General features: G+C 36.3%; 1 protein-coding gene across 2 annotated transcripts in view; it reads left to right on the forward strand.

Moving 5' to 3' along the window:
• The first annotated feature begins 4,451 nt into the window (after window positions 1–4,451).
• shdb (Src homology 2 domain containing transforming protein D, b) overlaps window positions 4,452–26,478 on the forward strand; it is a 29,376-nt gene continuing 7,349 nt past the window's right edge. The window contains exons 1-6 of one of the 2 annotated variants that reach the window (XM_039694903.2): window positions 4,452–4,672; window positions 5,288–5,422; window positions 5,545–5,889; window positions 9,041–9,191; window positions 13,261–13,473; window positions 24,790–24,867. In XM_039694903.2, the coding sequence (XP_039550837.2) occupies window positions 5,551–5,889; window positions 9,041–9,191; window positions 13,261–13,473; window positions 24,790–24,867 (781 nt within the window). In that variant the 5' untranslated portion in view covers window positions 4,452–4,672; window positions 5,288–5,422; window positions 5,545–5,550. Of the gene's footprint in view, window positions 4,673–5,287; window positions 5,890–9,040; window positions 9,192–13,260; window positions 13,474–24,789; window positions 24,868–26,478 lie in introns of both variants that reach the window. The other variant, XM_039694904.2, reaches the window with a different exon arrangement.

Here is a 26,478-nt window from a genome sequence, read left to right on the forward strand (position 1 = left end):
TAGTCAGTGTCCAAACTAGCTTTGGCAAAAACAGGCATCTTGATGCATAAATAATTTAGGGCCGTCAAACGATTAATCGCGATTAATCGCATCCAAAATAAATGTTTGTGTTTACATAATATATGTGGGTGCACTTTGTATAATTATTTTACATATATAAATACACACACATGCTTGTATACATTTAAGAAATATTTTCATGTATATAGATTTATATATAATTTATATTATATATAAATATAAAATTTTTATATATAATTTTTTTTTCTTAAATATACAAGCATGTGTGTGTGTATTTATATATATAACAAACAATTATACACAGTGCACCCACATACATTATGTAAACACAAACTTATTTTTATTCATTATTTTGGATGCAATTAATCGCGATTAATCGTTTGACAGCCTTAATAAATATTGATGACTCATCTTTTTCACACAAAGGTGTAACAATATTTTTGTCCAATCCCTTTTAAGAGAAGCCATTATTTTAGCGATTTTGCGACATTTTCGCAACTGGTTAAAAGTCTCCAGCTGCATGAAAGTCAATATAAAATAGTGTTCACAAGCCATTTTATTTCTGCAATGTGACATATGTTGAGTAACGCTGTCAAACGATTAATTGTGATTAATCGCATCCAAAATAAAAGTTTGTGTTTATATAAAATATGTGGGTACACTGTGTATAATTATTATATATATATATAAATACACCAACATGCTTGTATATATTGAAGAAATATTTTCATGTATATACTTTATATAGATTTATATATAATTTATATTATATATAAATATAAATATTTTATATATAAATAATGTAATTTTTTTCTTAAATAATGTATACAAAATACACAGTTCACCCACATAATATTATGTAAACACAAACTTTTATTTTGGATGTGATTAATCGTTTGACAGCCCTAATTTTGAGATAAAAATGATAGTCAGCATAAAAAAAATTTAGGTTTGTTTGATTAGACTTTTACTTTACATGATCATAAAGCATATTATCATTCAGAGTTGTTATATTGCTATATTGCTAGAGATTTGCATGGTTTACTTTTCACAAGATCAGCTCTCAATGCAAATAAAATTATTATTGATAAGTAAAAGTGTTTAACAAGAGCCAATCATCCAGAGAAATATAACTTTAACACACTCTCATACATTATCCATCCATCATTGACTTTATGACCCCATCAGCAACAGCAGAGACAGTTTCCCTGTGGACATCTGACCCAGACATGAGGCTCGAATGAAAGATAATATTAAAAACAAAGAGAAAACCAGCAGCTCACTTTCTCTCCCCTACAGAGGGTCATCTATCTGTTTATCCCAACACAACTTCAAATCTGATACACCACCTCAGCAGGGGGAAAGCACATTTCATCTTCACACAGTGGGATTACATCCAAAAACATAATATTTTATGTATATTAAAGAAGACGAAGAGCCATAAAAGCTTCCAATGCTAAATGAACACTCAAAACAAACGACGACCGCAGTATATACTCAGTCTGTGAGTGAGTGTGTATGAATGTGTTTCAATAATTGAACACTATCGAGGTCTCTGGTTACAGGTGCCGTCTTCAGGCTGGCCTGCTCCTCTAATGGTAAAACACATTACTGATACAAAGCAACAAGTCTCCAAAGAAAGATACTCAAGAGATTTAACAGCTTAACTAATATCAAACAGTATATAAAACAGTTTTGCTTACATAATGGCTTGGATTAATGGTCAAACATAAGAAACCTAGCATACTTAGTACGTGACAGGCTCTTACCTCTGTCTTCTTGAACTTTGCTTTTAAGGTTTTCATCTTGTTCTAAAGTAGTTCATGAGCTGTAATAAACAAAACAACACATTTTTATTAGGAAAATTAAAATAGTCTGCTGTTTTACACACAGGTGCTTGTGAAAAAATATTATATAGGCCTAATGTGAATAAAAAAATTATGTAGTTCAGTAAGTCTCACATCGAATCGACAGCGATTTTGCGTCATAGTTTATTTTGTATCATTATTTATATTTTGAATGATCGCTTTTGCTCTAACCACACGTTTGAAGAAGACTAAACTCTATGAAGCATATAAATAAACAGAGAAGCTTTATAGAGTAATAAAATATAAATGCACAATGACTTACATTCAGAGTCTGGTGTTATTCTTTTGCTTTCCTAAGGTCTGCAGTATGGGATCTGTCCTGTTGTGGGATGCCCTGACGTAATTTGCAGAATACACGCCTGTTGGATTTAGCAGACTGGGCACGAAATCTGACCAATCAGCGACGAGAGGCGGGCAGTAGAGTCTTGATTGACAGTTCCTCGCACCGCATGTTTCAAACTTCATGTGCGATTCACCGATGCGCGTCCCTATGTGCGCGTCTCTGTTTTGATGCAAAGCAGTGTTGAATTATAAAATAATAAGACGCTGAATTTAATAAGAATAACATAAGAAAATGTAAAATATAAGTATATAGGCTGGCTATATAAAATAAAATATTTTAAAATACCAAAAGCCAATCGTCCATCAGTGCTTAGAATGCATGTATCACAGGACGTTCCTTAAATATTGCACTAGGAATACTAATTTGAAGCAAATATGATTATTTTCTTTAGCCGGTGAGGCTTATGTTTTATTTATAACATTGTTTATATAGTTATTTTAAAAGCTATAACACACTGTAATTATATCTGAGTACTGTAAAAAACAAAACAAAATTCTCCAAACGTCTAAGGAGCACGTGGAAATTCAGATGAGGCGATGCATATGAATCACCACTAGGGGGCGATAAATACTAAATTAATGTGTTCAAATTGGCTCTTCAAACATTTTTACAATCCAATCCAATACGACTTGTATGTGGATAATATATGTACAATATATTTTATATTATAATATAAATGCGTATAAAAATATTGTATCATGTATATAACGTGGGATAAACAAATAAATATAATAAATAAAACTAGTACAGCAAAGGAAGAGGAAAATAGCAATAGTTTTAATTATTAAATGAATTAAACATATTGTGATTCATTATGTCATTTTATTTTCACATTACTTCATATATTCCATTAGAAAGCATGCATGCGCATATTGTTTATGTAAAGGTATTTTTATTTATTTGCTTTTTTTTTAAACATAAAATCCTACAATCAGTTTAAGAACATTTACTGTTATACCTAAGGCAAAAATGCAAATCTATGCATGTATAATATTCAAACCATATATTAACCTTTTTCCTTTTCCCTTCGGTCTTTCTTAAAAAAAGGGCAATTTCCCTCTCTGTTCTGGCGTTTTCTTTGTCCCAGGAGGCCCTTCCTCTCTCTAACATGTCCCCATTTGAAAGGGGCAATTTAGAAAAGTGAGGGAAGATGTGTGTCGACACTGGCTGGTAATGGAGGGGGTGGTGGATGTCTGCTATGACCTCATCCCTCGCTCCTTGTGGGGAGGAAGAGAGAGTGAGATCATGGCTGTCGTAAAAACAGCGTCTTTATATTGTGAGGCTTATATAGTGAGCCAGGTTCACATTTGAACGGCATGGAAAGTAGTAGATATATGCTGACAATGTCATCTGCTTCTACATCTGAATGACATTAAGACATATATGCAACATCAAGCTATAGCACCACAGATGTGTGTTTGCTATTTGTTGTGTTTAAATGATTAGCCTTGGGCCTCAGTTTGATGTCTTTCTACCTCCATGCTCAGTCTCCAAATGTGTAACTGAGAGAGAGGCAGAGCATTCTGGTGTGCAAATCACTTTACACACACCTTCACATCATTAACAATTTGGTGAGTCTGTCAGATCCTGTCATAGAGGTTCACATGTGTGAATTCAAGCTTCTTTGAGGAGGTGTTTGTCCCTTTAATCTATCTATCTATCTATCTATCTATCTATCTATCTATCTATCTATCTATCTATCTATCTATCTATCTGTCTGTCTATCTATCTATCTATCTATCTATCTATCTATCTATCTATCTATCTATCTATCTATCTATCTATCTATCTATCTATCTATCTATCTATCTATCTATCTATCTATCTATCTATCTATCTATCTATCTATCTATCGATAAGCCTATAACCGACCATTTGAAGTTGGGTTATATTGTGACAACTTACCCCATTTAGTGTGACAATGTGTTCCATAAAGGCTGCATCTTTTATAATATTGTGAAGAGTTTTTTAATTGAACTGTCTGTTTAAAATAAATCCATTCAGAGAAATATTCGCTGGACTAAAAAGTGTGGGGTTTTGTTTATTTATGTATTGATTGTCGTTAACAGTCTCCAATCTTAAACAGTGACAACAACAACAATACACCTATAAAAAGCAGATCTTACTGTAAGATGTATGCCACCAGAGCTTCTAATAATAATCGGCCAAAGGGAAAACACAGCACCTCTGGATGTGAGGACCTCCCCTTTAAACGCCACAGCTCTCTCGCTCAGTTGCTCTCCCTCTCTCACTCACTACAACCAGACGCGTTCATACGAGCTTTACAGTTCTTCTCGTATTCTTCTCATATATTCTCCAGCAGCGAGCACGTTCTTCATCACGTTATTGCCGCGTGTGTTGTTGTCGTCCTCGTACAACATTGTAACATTCGGACCACGGGAACGGAGTTGCACGATAATTTAACATTGCAATAAAAAACGTGAGTATCACAACTTGGTCTTTTCGGTGGCGTTTAATTTGATCTAAAATCATATACAGTGATATATTGGATAAAGTGTTCACCATGTCAGCTGCAAAATGTTTAACGTTGAATAAAAGTGCGACTGTTGGTCGCAGACGCGCGTTCACGTTTAGTTCACAAGAGTTCTCGGCTGTTTATCATAGAGAGTTGCTCAATTATTATTATTTTTTTACTCTAAAGTGATTGTCAATGTTGAGGTTATGTGAAATAATTTCTTCTGGTGGTTGAACTGAGATGGTTTATTGTGCGCATCACAAGCACGTGCGAAACCAGTTTGTTTGCTTTTGTTCTTTAACAGCTTGTTGCAGCTGCTCTTCTTCCACACAGTTTTATTATATACTAAAGTCTATCTATCTATCTATCTATCTATCTATCTATCTATCTATCTATCTATCTATCTATCTATCTATCTATCTATCTGACATGTCTGTAGTAGTAGGACATATTATTGATCAGAAGACTATACATGTATCATGTAATACTTTATATGGATATTTTGTTACATGTATTATTATTTTCTTTTCTTTTGCATGCATTTATCTCATTCCTGAATGTGTATTTCTGCTGTTCCAGAGGTGTTGAGAACCTCAAGAACCTCATTGCAGTCCATGGACCACCTGTAATTCCAGGTCGGTATTCCCAGGGATTGACCTTGGACCACAGCCATGCCTTTGAACTGAAACATGAATTCAGTGTGTTCTCCCAAAGGTATTCATCTTAATTTCAGGATACACTAATTTTCTCCATAATCTAGTTCCTTGACCTCAGATTATAGGTCATCATTGGACACTTACTCTTTGTGTCCTTCACTGTTGGACATTCACAAACAGATTAGAATGGCAAAGTGGTTAAAGGACTATTTAAGTTTTGGGAGCAAACGTGTTCCCCCGCAACCGCCGAAACCGGACTACACGGAGAGTGAGATATTGAAGGCGTATCGTGCACAGAAGAACCTAGACTTTGAAGACCCTTATGAAGACTTTGAGAACAGGGCTAGAAATGACAATGGGTCAACTGAAGTTCCCCACATGGGCTTCGGATCTCCTTTGAAATCCTCAAGTCTGGATATCAAGGCCGTTTCGCCGAAACATCGCCTCATAAAGGTGGACTCGCAAGACCTGGGACGGAGCAAGATTCTCCTGAGCTCTGTGTCTTTAGAGGAAGCAACAGATCCGGTGAGTCATTTAAATATACATATTAGTAATCGGTTATTTGTTTGTCTGTTTTGAGATTATCTGCATTGGACGAATTGAACAAAAGCCCGAACACGTAAATTTCCTGTTTTCAATTATTTTGAAATACATTTTTCCATGAATAATATGTAAAATATTTATAATAATTTTTTTGTAGTAGCCCAACACGAAAACATTGGCTCAACCAATGGTGTGTCTCTGGAGGCGGGGCTATCTATTTGACCATCCAATGGGATATAGGGTGTGTTTAAGCAACTTTGAAGACAATCATAATTTTTGCTAGTAAATTTCGCAAATAATTACAAACAAATGGGCAAGTGATGTCGAATTAAATGTGAAATTTTGAAGTTGAAAGACTGAAATAGTGTTTTTTGAAACTTAAAATACATTTTTACAGTGTATGCTTGTATATTATTTATACTTAAACTCAATATACACAATTTACTGTGTTTCGAAACGTTATGTAGTCGAAGATCTGAGGGGTTTAAGGACACCTGAAGCCGTCAGGTCATGAAATACATAAAACAAACTGTCAAACAAGTGATTTGCGGTGTGAAACAATCTTTCATGTAAACCCTCTGTTAACCCTGCATTAGATTAAGTGTCTCAGAGCACCGTAGGTGTCAACCTTTTGATCCACCAAAGCTGAAGCTCTTGAATAATACATTGTTTAGTTAGGCTGGTAGGGATGGGGCATTCCCATAGAGAATACACATGAGAGCCAGAAAGGTTCTTCCTGTGATCAGACATTGAGTAGAGACCCAATACTGACAGACAGTTGAGGTATATGCACACACACAGACACACAGCAGCCTTCAGTGGAGTCTCATTGATTGTAATCAGTACCAGTGATGAGCGTGCTGATTGGTTGGTCTTGAGGAACGACCCTGCCAATGCTGCGCCATCGATTTAAATCCCAATTTAATGGCGACCCTCTAAGTGCATTGTCTTGCAAGCATCATTTCGCATTATTCCCTGTTAACCTTCATTAATTTCCACCGTAATCCTAATTAAGTTTTTATAGCGTTCCTAATGGACATTTCAGATTTACTGTCCTCCTCTTCTTGTTAAAGATCATCCAGACAATGGGCGATTTGCCTGGTGGGAAATGGGGGGGATTGTTGCACGCCATAGTTTGCAGCCTGAATGGTGGCGCATAGAGCCGTTGGCTAAAGTCCTGTTTTGAGAGACCATATGGCCATCTTTGTAATTGACCCAGTGCCAACTGACTGAGGGCTTCCTCCCGAGCCTGGATTGGGAGACAAACGCACCTCCTAACATGCTCATCAACACTTCCCCTCTGCCTCCTTCTGCTTCACGGGGGAAGGTAGCACATTTTTGCGAGTCTGCTGGTTTTCAGCGTCTCGCACTTTTTGAGGTACATGTTTTGAAATTATGTGGATACACCAGGGCTGCTTTTTTGGTGGAAATTTGGTGTTCAAATAAACGTTACAGGTTTACTGTGCTTGTTTTGTAGAGCTGAACAATTTCTCCTAAATATCTGTGATTATATATCAATATGACTCCTTAAAGGGACCTTTAAAGGTGCAGTAAGCGATTTCTAAGAAACACTGTTGACATTTGAAATAACCCAAACAAACACACCCCTCGCTTCATTGCTCCGCCCCTAAAATGCACAAACTCGCAATGCAAGAGTGGATGTCTGCGTGAAGTAGGGCTGTTGGAACGAATTCCGAAATTCGAATATAATTCGAATATTAAAAAAATCAATACTATTCGAATGCTAAAGTTACTATTCGAAAATTGCTTTATATACTTCCGAAGTGACCAGGTGTAAACGGCCCCTTATCGCTTTCTTATTAACAATAGGAGAGCGCGGGACTAGCTTTCGCGTGGCACATTCGCAAGGTCTCGTTCACTCCCTCTCTGCCATGCACGCGCCGCATGCTACGTATGTTATGTGCGGATTCCGGGAGATTTTAACTAATTTGCGGCCATCAGGGAGACGCTATCAATATGCAGGAGACTCGCGGAACTTCCGATGCAATATGACGATCACATCACCTCAGAAATGAGCCCCTATTCATCAAGCCAACGCGCCGCAATCTATCGCAAATCAAAGTGAAAGTGAGTCGCAGATGCTTAACAATGCCATCTTTATTAAAAGTAAAGGAATGAAATGATATTACCAGTTCTGTTGCCGCTCTCCCTTATTGATTTTGAAATTAGCCGATTATCAATAAAATTCAGCTCAAATCTGTTGCTTTCGGTGACGTGCACTTCATTACATCTGTATATAGCGCGGGAATTGAAGATCGGATTTATATCTGTTTTGTAAAACACATGTATGTGACCAGGTGTAAATGGAATCATTAGAGCTATCCAATGTGAGAAAAAGCATGAAGTGGCCAGGTGTAAACAGCCCCTAAATGTTTATTGCAGTAATGTTAGATGTCCCTCTAGTGGGCCAAACGTGTAACAACCACAGCTGTAGTGGCATTGACGATCCATAAGAATGTGTAATGTTGTAAATATTAATAATAGATTTGAGCATTTAATATTCGAATATTATTATTCGATATTACATAAAATAAGGAATGGAATTCGAATAGTATTATATAGGAAGATTGACAGCCCTAGCGTGAAGCAAAGTAAAAAAAATGCTTTGTGAAAAATAAAACTTATACGACGAACGACAAGGAAAAGAGTACAATTAACATATTGTAATATTGTATACACATACAATTGTACATATACAATTTCAACCCATTGTTATCAAACCCTGCCCACCGAATGTTCCCCGCGCAAATCTCACGGATTTTGAAAACCAAATGTTTACAGCTATGGCTTATATAGGGAGTCGGTTAAGACAAAAACTGATTTGCGTGGCACTGTTCGTGTAGTTGCGTCATAAAACTTTGGGGAACTTCTTTGAAATTTTCAAGTGAAATTTTTTGGTGCTTACAAATAGTAGTGTAAAAAAATGAAAAAGTAAGGTGCCATCTATTTGACTGTAAATTAAGGTGCGGCTGCAGAATTATGTTCAAAATAAATATCTACATTCATCCCTCAGCAAACTAAGATAATCTTCAATTTCTTTGCACCGAATTAAAGGGATTACTTGTGTTCCCTCTCCTGGGTGAAGATCATCACATGACTGTTCTCATTTCAGGTGGTTCCATCAGCTCCAGTTATGGGCGATACCGACTACTCCGACCCATTCGATGTTCGCTTGGACCCGCGTCCCGAAACCGCCCAGGGCCCAATCACTCCTGAGAACAACGGCTACATGGAGCCCTACGAGGCTCAGAAAGTGATAACCGGTCAGTCAAACTTCTTCTCGTTTCTATTTTGGTGTCTATGTTCTCACGCCCCAACGGACTCTGGTTTGCCCTTTAAGTCGTATGGAGACAAATGAAGTATGAGTGTTATAAGTGTGCCTTTCTCAGCGAGTCGCTGTCAGTCGTTCAGTGCCTTCAGACGGTGACTCACTGCTGATTCTCTCCTGGAGTCTCACAGATTACAGTTGTGTTAATGCAATCTGTTTCATTGTTTTATTCCTTCCAAATTGTTGTTTACCCCCTGCAAGTGCTGTTTGGAGAGATACAAGTTTCCATTCCAATGTGAAGACCATTCCAAAATGTAGCCACTAACATTTTACTGATTTCTAAGATACCCGGCCAAGTCTTAAGGCAGCATTTTATATATTGTTTGCAGTTGAAGCAGTCCCACAATGCAATTGTAGTAGTGGCAGAGCCCAGAGAAATGATGATTATAACAAACTTGTGTAGAGTTATTTAGTCATGATGTCAATTTGTTGGATAGGAAGGCTAATTCGACATGGGTTCCCTGATATTAGGATTTAGAAGAAACTTTCACATTTTGTTTGGTTCCATAACTGTTTTAATTTTCTTGCTTTTATTTTGGGATTTTGTGATAGCTCACCTCAAGAAACTCTTGAGGTGAGCTATGTTTTAGCTTACCTCAAGGGCATCCAAGATGTAGGTGTGTTTGTTTCCACAGTATTTTCAATTTTTATATTTTTAGGTCAAACCGTTCTTGTCTGTCAGTCATATAATGGAGGTCTATGGGGTCCACCTCAAAGAGCATGCACAGAGAAGTCCAAATTAAACATGATTTAATGACTCGTAAATTTAAGTACAAATTGATGGCCTAAGACACAAAACGAGCAGTTTGTGTGAGGAAATGTATTGTAAAAAAATGGAAATGTAAACAGTATTTATATCGTTTTACCTCTTGTAATCACAGTCACGTCCAAGTACTCTGAGGGCGAGGGCGCTTCTGTCTGCGCAAATGATCTCTCACGCATGTACGTCACTCATTGTTTACTCAGACATTTCGGAAGTTTATATCGGAAATTTATATAATTTTTACCTCTTGTAACCATAGCCACGTCCAAGTACACTGAGGGCGCGCTTGCGCGGACACCGAAGCGCCCGCGCCCTCAGAGTACTTGGACGTGACTGTGATTACAAGAAGTAAAAATGATATAAATACTGTTTGTTTTCTCACACAAACCGCTCGTTTCGTGTCTTAGGCCATCAATGTGTATTTACATTTACGAGTCATTAAATCATGTTTAATTTGGACTTCTCTGTGCACGCTCTTTGAGGTGGACCCCATAGACCACCATTATATCAACACATGTGCTTTCTCTTTTGAGGAATTAGTGAGCGTGTCTATGTTCACACCTTTATCGGAGTGAAGTCATAAACGGCATAAACCGATCGACTCGGCTAGATTTTTGTCCCGGCATGTAAACGTATTAACCTGCATTCTTTGGGCTTATTGAAGTGCAGAGACTGTAGGCTATGTGTACTGTACATTTACTGTGCTGAAATGTTTTAAATGCTTTATTTAACATCACAACAGACATAATTAATGAAATACTGTGAGTCAGATACACAAATTAATAGGCTTTGTTTTTACCTCACTACATAATAAAAACTAAACAATGGAAAAGCAATGCAGTGAAATGCAAAAATGCATCCCTGGTTTTCAGGGAAAATTTGGCTTACTTTCTCTTCGCAAGACCCCAGCATCCACTTTAATTTCTCCTCAGATTGGTCTTGCCTTCAAGGCAGCCTCATTTAATTTTCAATTCATCTCTACAGGTTAATCTCTTCTCTCATTCTCCATCAGTTCTCAGGTATGGGGAATCTAGCTCACGCGTCACAAACACTTAACATCAACACACACTCCCATAACTCCCTCACTCGCTCCACCTCAGGGTCGGTCCCCCAGGGCCTCTCTGTCGCTATGGAGACGGTTAAGGAGCCCAATAGAAGCAGGATGTGTGAAGGTTAAAGTTTGTCTTTCTCTTTTAACTCTGGTTTCTTCTCAATCCTGCTTCTTTCTTTGTCTCTAAAGCGCACATCCATGTCAGTGTTTCTTTTTTTACGGAACGGGTAGTCCGTTCCATGTCTGGTGTGTTTGATTTCAGGTTTGACGTGACAAAAATCAGCCATTATGAACATGGGATGCTCAGTATATTGGTACCATATTGATTATAGGCTGATATTAGAGATTTTTTCATTTATAATGGAGATTTAATTGTGCATGCCAGTATCTTGAAGGAATTCATTCGGATTGATGAATCCGTACATAGTGTTTATATGAACGTTAAAGTGATTGAGTTGATGTGCGCATTTGTCATAACCTTGAAATCGGAATATATTTTTTTGATATGCATGAATATGAATTTTTGATTATGTCAGACTTCAGACTTGTTCTCAATTTCAATTTCTTGCTCTCAATTTCATTTTCTTTGCTCTTCAATTCTCCTTTAGACAAGTGTAATTGGATTATTAGGGTCACTGTAAGTTGTTATCTATAACTAAAACTATTAAACATAAACTAAATTAAACTTTTGAAAAAAAAAACTAAAATAAAATAATATTACATGAAAAACTTGCCTTGCCAACTAACTGAAATAAAATAAGTTTAAGTTTAAATAACTAAAACTGAACAAAAAAAAATCATAATAAAATGACTAAAGCTTAAAATAAACAAGGAAAATATGAACATAAAATTCCATTGAAAATATTAAGTACTATAGTAAAGTAGAAATACTACATTTAGATTACATTTGCTGACATCTAATACTAACTTAGTTAATATGTAAACAATATTAATAACAATGTTTAATGTAATTTTTAGCAAATCGGGAATATCTATTTTTTTCATGCAGTATATTATAATCTTGTGATTCTGAACAGTGTTATATTAGTATCATTAGTATAAAATAGTTTTTATATTAGTATCATATAATAATAATTGTAGTTTTTATATTGTTAATTAATATAATTAATAATTAATTAAAATAATTAATTTTTGTCTTTTATTTGTTTTCAATTTAAATGAGAAATGTTGCCTTGCCGACTGAAATATGTTTTCTTTTAAAATGTATTTTATTTTATTAGAATTGTTTCATTTTATTTTAATTGATAAATGTTTTTTTTATGGTTTAAGATTTAATAACACCGAATTCAATTTAAAATGTTTGATTTTAGTTTTTAGTGTTCTATATTTAATTTATTCGGACCAAATAGTTTAGAATTTGTTGTTATCAGTTTATCGTTATTGACCGCAATTTAATACTGGTTGCTCCCTACTTCAAGTTCTTCTGTTGAATTAAGACAACAGTTCAGCAAGCTAACTTTAGCTAAAAGTGGAGAAAAATCCTGAAGAGCTTCACATTAGCGTAGTAGTTGTAGCATTTTGTAGCTGCAGTTCATCTCATATAGGCTTTTAACCGACTGTTATGTTTTGTTGAAAAGCCCTTGAAGGTTATTCAGACATCCTGTTGTTTGGTTCTTGCCGTTTGAGAGGTATGATAATGGAAATGAGAGAAAGACCCCAGTCCTTGAAATTGGACTCGATCTACAAACGCACACACATCTACATCTTTCTCTCTTTGTTAAGCCCTCCCCTATGAAACCAGCAAGCTGTGCAAACACAATTTGTCTCTCCTTCAGATTCATACCCCGCCACTCTTCACCAGACATTTCCATAATTAATGTGGCCCAGGCGAGGGAGCCCAGCTGTGGAGCCCAGGGAACATATCGATTTATTGTTGTGTCTTGATTTAACAGTACGCCCTGTCTCGCACCATTTTAATGAACGTCACAATGAAACTCAGTCTCGAAGATGCCTGCTCGCAAATCCAACTGATGATCTCTCAATAGTCTTTGGACCATCTACACAAAGTCTGGTCCACTTTGCAGCTGATTCTGACCAAGTGAAGTGACCAAACGCAGTTCGTTTTTGTTTTAAGGGGTCAGAACTGACTTTTCTTAAGAGGAAATTTGCAGAATGGAGTAAGATCAATGTGGAAGAGAGGTTGTAATAAATTTGTGTTTGGTGTTGCAGAGCTGCAGAGGAGAGCCGGTGGTGGAGCAGGAGTTTGGGGGAGAGGGGAGGTCCAACTCTACGACACCCCGTACGAGGAGCGCGTCCCAGGGCAGCCGGATCTGCCCGAGGAGGGCAGGGAGAGCAGGCTGCCGCAGGACGACGACAGGCCCGCCGATGAATACGACCAACCGTGGGAGTGGAAGAAGGAACATATCTCTAAAGCTTTTGCAGGTACCTTTACTTGCTCGACGACGTTTGGGTGGTGGGGGGGGGTTGTCATCAAAATTCCTCATTAAAGGAGAACTCGGTGCAAAATTAACCTTTGGTCTAATAAAACATTGGTTACATAGTCAACCGTTCTCTAAGATTTGTTTTCATGATAATCGAATGTAAAGAGTTTTATCTCTAAATACTGTTTAGTGTATAGTGCTAGTAATGGGGGCATATAATAAGTAAAAAGAAATGGCTAGTTTTTACCACTAACAAGGCTCAAAATAGCCCCACACTTACACAGTAACATAATGAGGGTCCATACATGCAAAACGAAGCATTGAGAATTTTGTAAGTGTACAGACCATTTAATAAGAAGATACTTTATAAAGACAGTTCACTTCGTGTATACAGGCGGCACCATCTTTGGAAAACAGTCTGGACTAGTCAAATCACGAACGACGTGCCAAGTGAGCTGAACTGTATGAAGTTCAGCGAACTTCTGTTGTTACTGTGTTAGTGTGGGGCTATTTTGAGCCTTGGTGGTATTAACTTGCAATTTCTCTTTACTTATTATATGCCCCCATATACTAGCGTATATGCTAAACAGTTCTTAGAGATACAACTCTTTACATTCGATTATCATGAAAACAAATCTCAGAGAATGGTTGACTAGGTACCAATGTGTAATGAGTTCTCATTTAAAACATTAACGTATTGTGAGATATGTCTTTATTTTAAATAGAATGTGCATATGAATACATTTTATTTAAAAAAAAAAGTTAAGTAAAAGTTTAAAGGAAAGTTTGTTTAAAGGAAATGTGAAAATTATTCAAATTCATCGTTAAATTTGTTGGCACCTATTTATTAATCCTCAATTGTATAAATCTATTTTTTTGAATGAATGAATAATAAACTAATAAAAAATAACCATAGAAAATAAATAAATATAATGTACTTCATTACGTTGAAAATGAAGAAATACGAAATTTTCGAAAGTAAATTAATAAAGAATTAATTCTGTCCATCTCCACAGTGGCAACCAATCCAACATAATTGTGAGATTTAGGTGAGGGATTCAGTGGGAAAGTATGTTTCAGTGTTCCCTATGCCTGAAAGCGGCGCAAAGGAAAATCAATTCAATCAAATCGTTGAATATTGTTTTACACTTGGAAACGCCTCGCATTATAAAAGTCAAACAGGTTGCACTGGCTGTTTCATGTTAATTCTGTTTCATGTCCTACCACCGATCTGAGGCCAGTTTTATAGATCACAGGATAATGATTCAAAGTGTTTTGGGAACAGATGCCTAGAACAGCAATTAGGAACCACAGAAGAACCAATCCAGCCTGTAGGAATCGATTCTTAATGTTATTGTATTGATTTTTCATTTAGTTCTCTGTTTTATTTTGGTTGAGGCCATTACCATTTTTTGTTTTTTGGTGGCAGAGGTAAGCGAAAAGCGCTCCATATGGATGTTGTTGGATCTAGTGAATCTGGCCCCGTGTGTGTGCGTGTTTTGCAGAACTCACGGGCAGTGGATGAAAGCGGTGCCGTGGGGCCAATCCTGTTTAATTGAGCTGTATCTCAGCGTCAGGGGTCAAGGTGACACTGGAATAAATCAGCCCCCGCCTTGCTCGCCAAAAACACACCTCCAAAATGCATACACACTTTTCTCCATTAATTAGGACCGTTCTCAGCATGTCTGAGCTTCAGTGTAGCAGAAGCAGTGGTCAGCAGTGCAATGCGTGAGCACAGCACTAACCCACATCCAAACTGCAGTGGGTTACTGCCGCAAAAGCACTCTGTATTTTTAGCCGAGAGCGAGAAAGCGACTGATCTGACAGCCTGCTTTTGTAGCACAGAAATAAAAAAGGAAAGAAATCAATAAACTATAAGTAAGCATATCTTGTGAGCTCCCCCTAATAAATCTGAATGATGTGGGTCTGGACCCTAAGTACTTAGGGCTTCCTTAACACTAACTAGTCAAAGGTAATCGTCATACATTTTATACTGTAGTGTGGGAAAAATGGGCCCTAAAATTCTGTTTATTTTGAGTTTTATCTTTATTATATTACATTTAATAGTATAAGTTATACTAATGAAGTGTATATTTTACATTGTGTGTGCATATGTATTACAAATATCCATCCGACTGACCAGGTTTATAGATCACTGGATAATAAATTCAACCAATGTTGGAAATGGAGAGCTTCAACTAGTCAACTAATTGTCCGGTATTTGTACTTTTGGAAATTTCTAATTGTGACATTGCTCCACCACAGAATAGTGATGCTGAAAGCACTTGTGTGTGTGTTCGTGCGAGTGAAGAGATTTGTGTGCAGAGACGGGGGTGATGTGAGAAGGGGGCTAGCCTTGCGAGTAGAGGGCCGCAATCAGTCACACACTGACACCTCCGTTCTCTTCAACCTCCCTCCCTCTCTCACCCTTTCAGCTCTGACAGGTTTGTCCTCCTGCAGTGCTGACACACTCGGGCTGATAAACCACCGCAGGGGTTCAGGGGCATCTCGATCCACCTCCCCCCCCATCTACCCCTCAGCAGTGCTGATTATCACACTCAGGGGAGACAGGGAGTGAAAAAGATAACTCGACTGAGAGCGAGATGAGCTGAGGGGGACAGAGAGACCGAAGGACACATTAAAGCATCTTTAGCACATATACAGCCAAATTCAATTTTAAAAACTGCCCCCGTGATTGGATCGTTTCAAAACCCTAAGCCATTAAGATGCTTAGTTACTAAAGGTGAAGCATTCGTTTCATTACATTTTTTTTTTGCCAATATGTTATGGCCATATTCAAAGGCAGCATCACCTGTATTCTCATAAGAAAGGCATTCCCAGAATGCTCAGTGGAAAAATTCACAATTGTTTCAACCCAGTGAAGCGGAAATCCGCCCCATACTGCACAGTAGCTGATTTAATTGGTAAACTCAATTATGCAGTCACCTATCAAGTAAGGTTCAGATGAAAACACTATGGCGAGTGTTGAGTAAAAACATGCTAAAATGTATTGATCAAACATTGATAAACAGACTAGATAGTTTTAAACTATTGTAACAAAACTATTGGCCAGGGAGCGAATTATAGATTCATGAGACCAAAGATGGACTGTTAGGTCTATATGAGTTATATCGAATGTAAGACGAATTAGGTGACGAATTAGGTGAATTAGCCTATCGAATATAAGACGAATTAGGTGACGAATTAGGTGAATTAGCGTGTTAGGTCTATACGAATTAAGACAAATTATATCTCATGTTTAACCACTACAGAGACGTCAGAGTCAGCGGCAAACATCAGAACGACTAGCCAAGGAAAGGCTGTTCCAGCCGGGGGACGCAAGCGTCCTGTGATCGCTTGGAATGGATCTCAGTTTAATTATCATAAATCTGTAAATAAATTTGAGCTTTAAAAAACTACATTCTCGCCTGAAAAACTCTTAAAACTACATTTCGTGACACAATAACAATAGTATTATATTACAACTGTATATTAAAAAATGGCGCTTCTAATGCCCTTGTAGCACACGCAAGTGACGATACTCTGTCAACCAATCACCATTCTGCAGTAAGTCCAACTCTAGGTTTTAGGACCATACCACAGTGATGGGTACCCCAACGAAAGGGTACCCAAAAAGTGGTACGTTTCAGCTTTTTGGTACCGTTTACAACTTTTGACAGTGGAAACACGAATTATTGCGTACCGTAACGTACCACTCAGTGGAAACGAGCCATAAAGGAACACTGTGTCTAGTCTGAACGCATAATGTCCATGACGTCACAGTTTTCACAATTTCGTATTTTTGTAGTTTACGCGGAGACGATAAAGCTATAGTTTTCAAAAACTTGCTCTTTGAAACTCGTGTTCAAAAGTTTGCGTTTTCAGGCCATTAAAACGCCGTTGTCATGTAAATGAACGGCCAAGACGCATAAAGTTTTCCGTATATATATACTCTCTCTCTCTCTCTCTCTCTCTCTCTCTATATATATATATATATATATGGGGTAGTGATGGTGCAGTGGATAAGACACATACCTTTGGTGTGTGAGACCCGGGTTCGAATCCACTGTGAGACACCAACGTGTTCCTGAGCAAGACACTTAACCCCTAGTTGCTCCAGAGGCGTGCGACCTCTGACATAAATAGCAATTGTAAGTCGCTTTGGATAAAAGCGTCAGCTAAATTAATAAATGTAAAATGTAAAAGCAAAGTAGCAAAATGTGCATCTATCATAAGCGTCTCTAAGGGAAAAAAGGACAATTTTCCCAGCTGTTCGCGATACATTGATTGATTGCACTAAACGTGACTGCAATGTCGCATAAAACATGTCCCAAACTCCTTTGCTTGTGTGTTGACATACCTTCACAACAGATGGCTTCGTTTTATTTGCATTTCAGCTCTGTTTTTCCATCTCGGTTCGGTTGTTAAAAGTGTGACGAGGACAGTAAAATCTTGGCCTCAGTCCAGTGAGTCTTAATTAGGCCATTGCAAAGCTGTCACTATCCACTCAATTACCACAATCACTTAAGCCACACGGCCGCCCGGCACGTCCCTCAAGCCTCTCTGCACTCATTACCACACTAATCAACCACACAGATGCATTCAACAGCACGCCGCCGACTGTAGATCACCCCAGTCACACCAGTAGAGGATGTGAACGCTGGTCTAACTGTGGCATTTTGTCCATTTAAGGGTTCGTTGGCTTGTGTGCTCTTGAGTTGCTTTTGGGGTTAAAGGAATCATGAAGGATTGTGCGTGCAGTCTTTAAATGTATAATAGACTTCCCGTATAAACCGTTCTCCCACACTTCTTTTGGAAGGGCTTCGGCCCAAACCGAAGTGCAACTGGATCGGTTGTGAGGAGGATTTGGTCTGGCTGAAAGTCCTGACATGGTTTTTCTGTGTGAAATGGAGAGAGAAAGTGGTGGCTCGCTTGTCCCGGGTCTGTCAAGCCGCTGTAAGCAAGCCTGAGGGAAGCGAGAATGGCTCCTATATCAATTTATTTCTCTCTCTTTTTCTCTTTGTGACAGTAATGAAAAGGCATGTCCTGGTAACTCGCTCTCGCACAAATACAGTGAGGCAGGAGAGGGAGAAATACATGTAGGGGAGGGGGGATATCATCTCACTTAGGAGGAAAAATGAAAGCGAGAGAGGAAAGAGGGCGGTAAGTGGTTTACAGAAGATAAAAAGCTCAGACAGTGGAACTGAAACGGATGAATGTAATGAAAGGGGAGAAATGGGATTTTCTTAGCACTGTTTTCCGGTAATTACGTGAACAATAAGTGAGGTAAATGGCACATTAGCTTTATTTGTCATTGTGACCGGACCCTGTGATCTATCACAAGATCAGGGTGATGCATAAAATATATTTCTGATTATCAATATGATTTTGTGAGGATGTAAAATGTTAATCAACACTTTTAATGGTTTTATATATATATACATACACGCATATATGCATACAGCAATATTTAATTAATATTTATCTACATATTGCACATTAGCATGGGTGTAATATGTTGGTTGATTTTGATGTTAATGAAATAAACAAGAGAAAAAAATATATAATATCTACTTTGTGTATGTGTATATATACAGTATATGTATGTATGTGTATATATATATATATATATATATATATATATATATATATATGTGTGCGTGTTATTTTTTTATATATATATATATATATATATATATATATATATATATAGTGTATATATAGTATATATATACACACACACACACATGCACATCAAACAAAACAAGTGAATTCTGTATTATAATGTGGCCATATATTTGTGTGTATCCTTTGCCTTGATATTTTTTAACTAGATATTTACTGTTAGGGCTGTCAAACGATTAATCGGATCCAAAATAAAAGTTTCTGTTTATATAATATATTTGGGATGGTGCACTGTGTATATGATACAATGTTATTTTATATATATATATATATATATATAAATACACACACATGCTCATATATAAATATTTTATATATAATTCATATTTTTTCTTAAATATAAATGCATGTGTGTGTGTATATATATATATATATAGTGTATACAAAATAATTACACAGTACACGCATATATATTATGTAAACAGAAACTTTTATTTTGGATGCGATTAATCGCGATTAATCGTTTGACAGCCCTATTTACTGTATAGAGATATGCATTGATTGTAAAATGGCTGAAAAATGTTGAGATTTATTTATCCCTCAGCCTTAATTGTCACCATTAGTAGTCAAATCTGTGCATGTGTTAATTGAATTCAGATACCAAAACAAATCCTCCAGATGAGTTTTAACAGCGCACATGAAATGCTACCAAAGCATAAAGCGCATTAAGAGTTTGCTTGCACCTTCAGTAATAACATCTGTTGTGTAAATTGAGACTTAATCACAGATTTCCAGTGATATCGTTTCTTTTTATGAGATGCTCAAATGAGGCTTTCATTATCCCAGATGGGCTCTCACACTTAAGGAATATGCCGTCTCGGCACATTTCTAGCCACGGACTCATTTCTCTATGGCCTTGAGCTTTAGTAGTAATGATGTACGAATGGTGTGGCCATCTGTCCCAGCGTGATGTATTGTAGCCCAGAGATGACCTTTGTGGCGAGTGGCTGGAGCTCTTCGGTGTGGGTTTTTTGCAGGACCGTGGCTAACAGGCACTGATGTGCTGCCCTTTGTCAGCCTGACTGGGTCTGACAGGCATGCTGGAACCGCAGGAGTGAAGGGACAGTTAATGTGGAGCATTAGAGTCATGCAGGAAGGGGCTAGAGAGGTCTCAGACCAGAGTAGATGTTGGGCACCTGTAGGTCTATAGAGCTAGAGAATGAGGAGTCTGTCTGTATAGAGTGTATACATAAAGTACTCAACATTTGAAGTGGATTACAACCTTTCGTTAAAGTTAAACATGAATTTAGAACAATACCCGACCCGTTCTTGTCTTGGGAAAACTTTTTTGATCACCTTCAAATGTTGACTGCTATATAATATTTGTTAGGGATACACCGATATGAACATTTTGGCCGATATCGAAAATTAATTTTTAAATCTGAAAACTGATAACCAATAGCCGAACTTAACCCCGCCACAACATTTGAGGATGGGAAGTTCGGTCTGGACTTGGACTGTACATACACAGTGTGTATCTGAAGTGTCTCAGCTGAAGGAAATGTCGCATTATTTATCGGCTTAAATATATCGGGCTTAATTCGATATATTTAATTATTCGATATATATATATATATATATATATATATATATATATATATATAACTTGTGTGTGTGTATATATATATATATATATATATATATATATATATATATATATAACTTGTGTGTATACTATATATATATATATATATATATATATATTATATAACTTGAATATATTACATCATTTTTGTCATTTTATCAATTTATTAATGCCATATTTCTTGATTTTTATATTAAATTTTTGTTTTATCGCTTTTATATATATATATATATATATATATATATATATATATATATATATATATGTGTATATATATATATATATATATGTGTATATATATATATATATATATATATGTATATATATATATATATGTGTATATATATATATATGTAGAGTTCAGATGCAAAAGCCTCTAAATGCCATTTGAAATTTTCTTCTTTAATGATGATTTTTATCAGACTTGTATATTTAAGTTCAGGAATTTCACTTAAATGACAATTAATAGGTAATTATCATTGCCATTTAAGTGAAATTACTGAACTTAAATATACAAGCTTGATAAAAATTATCATTCTAGAAGAAAATTTCAAATGGCACTTAGAGGCTTTTGCATCTGAACTCTTCGTATATATATATATCACTGATTCTTGAAACTTTGGCAAAAACATGTCCCACTAAAAAAAGTGCTAATTCTGTTGGAAATTAATAACATTTTCATGAATGAAAAGAATCAAGTTTATAATCAGGGGGTCCTTTGCACATATGTAAGGTTCTTTTATAGGTTTATTTTTCATTTTTATTATTTTAATGATTATATGCTGGCCCATTGCCTACAAAATCAGCTGTCCTCGGATAGGAGATAATCATTTCAACTTGATTAAAAAAACAAAAAGGAATAATTGAATTGAATAATATATTTACCACACAAAAGAGTACATTGTAATATGTATTAAAAACTACAAACATTGAGTTTTGAACAATATTTACTATTATTTTGTGGTTGTTCAAAATGTGTCCCACATATTCGTCACCACCGTCAGATATTTATAAAAAGCAATAAAATCAGGCAACTACAAGGTCAACTACATTCCTCCATACCCCATTTTCAAACCTTCAGCTTTACAGCATGCTTCAAGATCACTCAAGCTCCCGTAATTTTGCTATTTTCTCTTAAACTTGTTCATATATTTGGGCACTGCTACTGTCACAACCATAACATGTCAACACCGTCTCTTTTGTATAGAAAATATTAGATTAGATTATGACATAATTGTATACTTTTTAAGAAGAGGTCTGAAGTAGCTAGCAACAGAGGGGAAACAAGATGGCTATAATGTGAACAACTCATGCATATCATGTAAAAGAGTAGGTTTTGTCACCACCGTCAGACGTCACCACCGTCAGGTTTTCTATCTGACGGTGGTGACATACCGTGTGACGGTGGTGACAAAACCCCCCAAATGGTCTATAACAGAGGCTAGAATATAATTGTTGATCACAATAAATACCAATATATTATCCTGTAATGTTCCATTCACCTCTTTAATATTTTGATTTATTTAATTCCCCCTATATTTCTTCCATTCAGGCTTACACTGCATGCTACTATTAGCGCGAGTGAGAGTGAGGATGTTTCCTGATATCCTCACGGCTGTGCTTCAGCTGCAGGAATACAGCAGTTCTAATCTGAACACGTTTGATGCGATTAAATTGTGTTTCATGACGTTCATTTAGATTTTTGCCCACACTAAAAATTTGTTAAAGCCTAGCATGGATAGGAGCAGCAATAACCCCCTTGGGGTAAACAGAACAGAACCAACATGAATGTTTTGCAGATTATTTCAAAATTTAAAGTACAATATAATTAGAGAATTTATTCAGATTCTTGGGGAATCAGAATGTCAAGTCCTGACTGACGAGTGGAGCTGGGGAGGGAGGAGGGTAATGAGTTCCTAAGAAACGTGATAGCTGCTGATAATACTGAAGGAGCTTATACTGTATATGTGTACAGTGATAGGCGTCATATTCCTATAGGGGGAGGTGGATCAGCTAATAGTCGGCTGATGCGAGCTTGACTAACGTGACCTGCCAGAACTAACCAGAACTAAGGATGCACATAGTGCAGCTACTGCCTACCTACACAGCACATAGTATGCACTATCCATTCCAGGCTATGCATCTCCAATGACTAAAGCCAAATGAAAATGGCATGACATCATTTAAACAAATCTAACATTCGCTGTAATTACCCCCAATTTCATAGTCATTACACTCAACTTTGACTTTATGTATTTTCGAAAGTTATGGCTAGGCATCAGCTATCTGTAGAGGAGAGAAGGAGAAGAAACAGGGAATACCAAAAAAAGCTGAGAGAGAAAATACACAGTGAGGCAGAGTTAAATGAGGAATACCTCATAAAAGGAAAAAAATGTTTATCACAGTGCTCAAGATTGTTATTTTTTGGACCAAAGAGTTAAATGAAGTTGTTAAGCAAGAATTGATTGACTTGAGTGGTATACATTGTGGAATTGTATGTTGTAAAGAGGCCACAGTCACCACCGTCAGATTAATGTCACCACCGTCAGTTCTAAAGTCACCACCGTCAGAGGGAGTTTTATTGGTTTTAAATGAATATACTTGAAATATGATTCTTCAGTGCTGTTGAGTTATTAAAGTAATAGTCTCTTTTAATACAAAAATATGTTTGTTAAATAAAACAACATTAATTTTTCTATTTAGGCTTAAAGTAAATGTTGTATGATGTTATATCTTTTAAAGGAGTACACGCAAAACAGTATAAAAAATGAACAAAAGTGAATATTCAACATTTCACAGCATATATGTGTACCAAGAATGCCAGATAATGATTTAAAAATTCTAAATACATATTAGACCAAACAAATAAAAAATAATTTGCTATTTATTTTGTCTGACGGTGTTGACAAAAACAAAGTGATAACTGGAGAAACGCCTATTTTATGAAAAAAATACAAAATGAGGAGGTTGCACCGGTGCATTGCTGAACAGCCAAGACCTTGCTTTATAATGATATACCTTTAGATTTTGTAATTTAACTAACTTTTTATTTTCAAAATTAAAACCTGTTTTATCCAAATTCCCAAGAATCACTGATATATATACATTCATAATTCAGTATATTACTATGCATATAGTCACGTTTGACTATAGTTGGTTCATTATGAATTACACTGGGTTATTTGTGAAATCATCCGAATTATTGGAGGAATTAGGTGTATTATTTACAGGGTTAGGCGGGTTTGAAGGAGGATTAGCGGGTCCACACTCTGATTCTGGTTCTCCAGATGGGACCATTGTACCGCGCCAGGCATCAATAATGCACAGGGAACGGGGTGAAAGAGTCTGTGACATTCTGTCTTCAATAATTCACCAGTCAGCGGGGGACGTATGGGCCCGCCTGTTTCTTTTTCCAAACATCACCCCGTCATGTTCTTTTCGAGAGGGCGCGATGAAGGGGGTGGAAGTGTCGGATGGTGGTCTGTTTATAAAGATGTCACACACCTCCCCTTTGGCCTATTCTTCATCTTGTAATCCTGTTTGAGAGAGTGATGTGCTTGTATGCGTTACAAGACGCGCCATGTGTAAGTATGCGAGTTGCGATGGAGATGATTAAATCTGGAATTTATGGGAAAATATTTACCTTTTTCTTTTAACCTACGCTAATTAAAACGACTAATTAAAAATAAGATGAATTATGAACCAGACCATTTACTGTTTAGTCTCAATGGAACGTAGCTCATCAAGTCTAAGTACATTTTGGAATTTAGCACACATTGTGAAAGTGATTTCGCAAGCAGCCAATCTGACTGAAATGAGTATCTCTAGTTTACATGTGTCGCAATTGCCCCTGTCTGAGTGTTTATATATGTGGTGTTAATGAGATTTGTGGGATTAAGATGGTAATTAGATGTTGAGTCAGCTCTCACATTGCATTTCTGCCTGATAAGCATTCACATCGGTGGATTGTGTCTCTTTTCTCTGTTTCTCACCTCTCTCTCTCTGCTTTTCACTGTCTGCATTACTCACTCTGCTGCGCTGACATAGATATGAAAGATCTGACCGAGCTGCCGTGGCCTCCTCCGGTTGGACAGCTGGAGGAGGAGCCCGTCTGTTGCGAGCAAGGTGAACTTTGACCCCTCCTCCTCACTGCTGCCCCGCCAGTGTCCTGCATCTGCCGAGCAATCGCTTTATTGCTAGGAACGTCCCGTTTGCTTCCCGTTTGATTTCAGTCACTCCCGCTCAGACCTGCTCTCATCACGGTAGCATGTGATGAGTTCATGAGGTCACTTCTGTCCTCCTCCGGTCATGTTTTCACTGGGGATGCACCGATACTATAATTCTATTGATACCAGTGTTAAAATATAACTTAACTTAAAATATTTTATATAATATTTTATATAACTTAAAATATTAAATACAGTATTTACTATGAAATAAAAAAATAATTAAGTATTAAACTATTAAAAAAACTTTAAACTTGAAAATTATAAATGTAGCCATGGAAATTGGCTGAAATATACAATTGAAATAAAAAGAAAGCTAAATGGAAGTATATAAAAAAATAGGGCTGTGTAAAAATTAATTGCGATTAATTGCATCCAAAATAAAAGTCTATGTTTACATAATATATTTGTGTGTGCTGTATATAATTATTTTGTATATATAAATACCTATGCCTGCATGTATATATTTAAGAATTATTTGCGCTTAAATTCTATATACATATATATATATATATATATATATATATATATATATATATATATATATATATATATATATATATATAAATACATAATCTATATTATATAAATTTAAATATTTTATATATGAATAACATATTTTCTTAAATATATACATGCATGTGTGTGTATTTATATATACAAAATAATTATATACAGCACACACAAATATATTATGTAAACACAGACTTTTATTTTTGATGCGATTAATCGCAATTAATTTTTGCACAGCCCTAAAAAAAATACTACAGAAATTAATAAAAATAATAAACACTAGCAAAATGACCAAAACCCTTGCTAAAATTTAAATATTAAAAAAACAAACATTTCAAGATATCACTAAATATCATAATAGTAGCCTATATAAATAATAAAACTCAAATAATGTATCAAATAATCAAATAATTGTTTAGCCAATAAATGGCTGATATTATAATTCTAAGCTGTTTTGTCTAAAAAAATTAAGACTAAAATCAATTATTTTAAATACGACAAGTGAATTTAGACATCACAACATTATAACATATTGTTATAATTTCAGTAGAATATGTAAATGAACAATGTTTACTCATTCTCCATGTTACCTGGACCGAGAAATTCACGTTTATTTGTTAACAAAAGTCCGCCAGGGTCACGCTGGATCCTCCACTGAAATCTGAAAGCAACTCAACTAAACGGTGACTCCTTGAATTCTTGCACCCAAGTTGACACCATTAAAAAAAAGTTTGCCAAGAAGTATTTCCTACTAAGGCTATGTTTACACGGAAACGATTCTGAAGAGAAAACGCAAAAGTGCCGTTGCGTCATCACTTATTATTCTGCATTTAGATGAGCGTTTCGGGTGGGAAATCCGTGTGCATATGGTGACGCAAAAGTGTGTGAAATTCAATGTAGTATGCACTCCAGGCAGCTAGGTGGCAATGTGGAGCACTACCACACAACACGAAGTCCGTGCGCCTGCATACAACCTTCACTGTCAAGCAGACTTTTG

This window comes from Pimephales promelas, chromosome 2, assembly GCF_988280905.1.
Source record: "Pimephales promelas chromosome 2, fPimPro1.hap1.1, whole genome shotgun sequence".
In the NCBI taxonomy this organism is placed as follows: domain Eukaryota; kingdom Metazoa; phylum Chordata; class Actinopteri; order Cypriniformes; family Leuciscidae; genus Pimephales; species Pimephales promelas.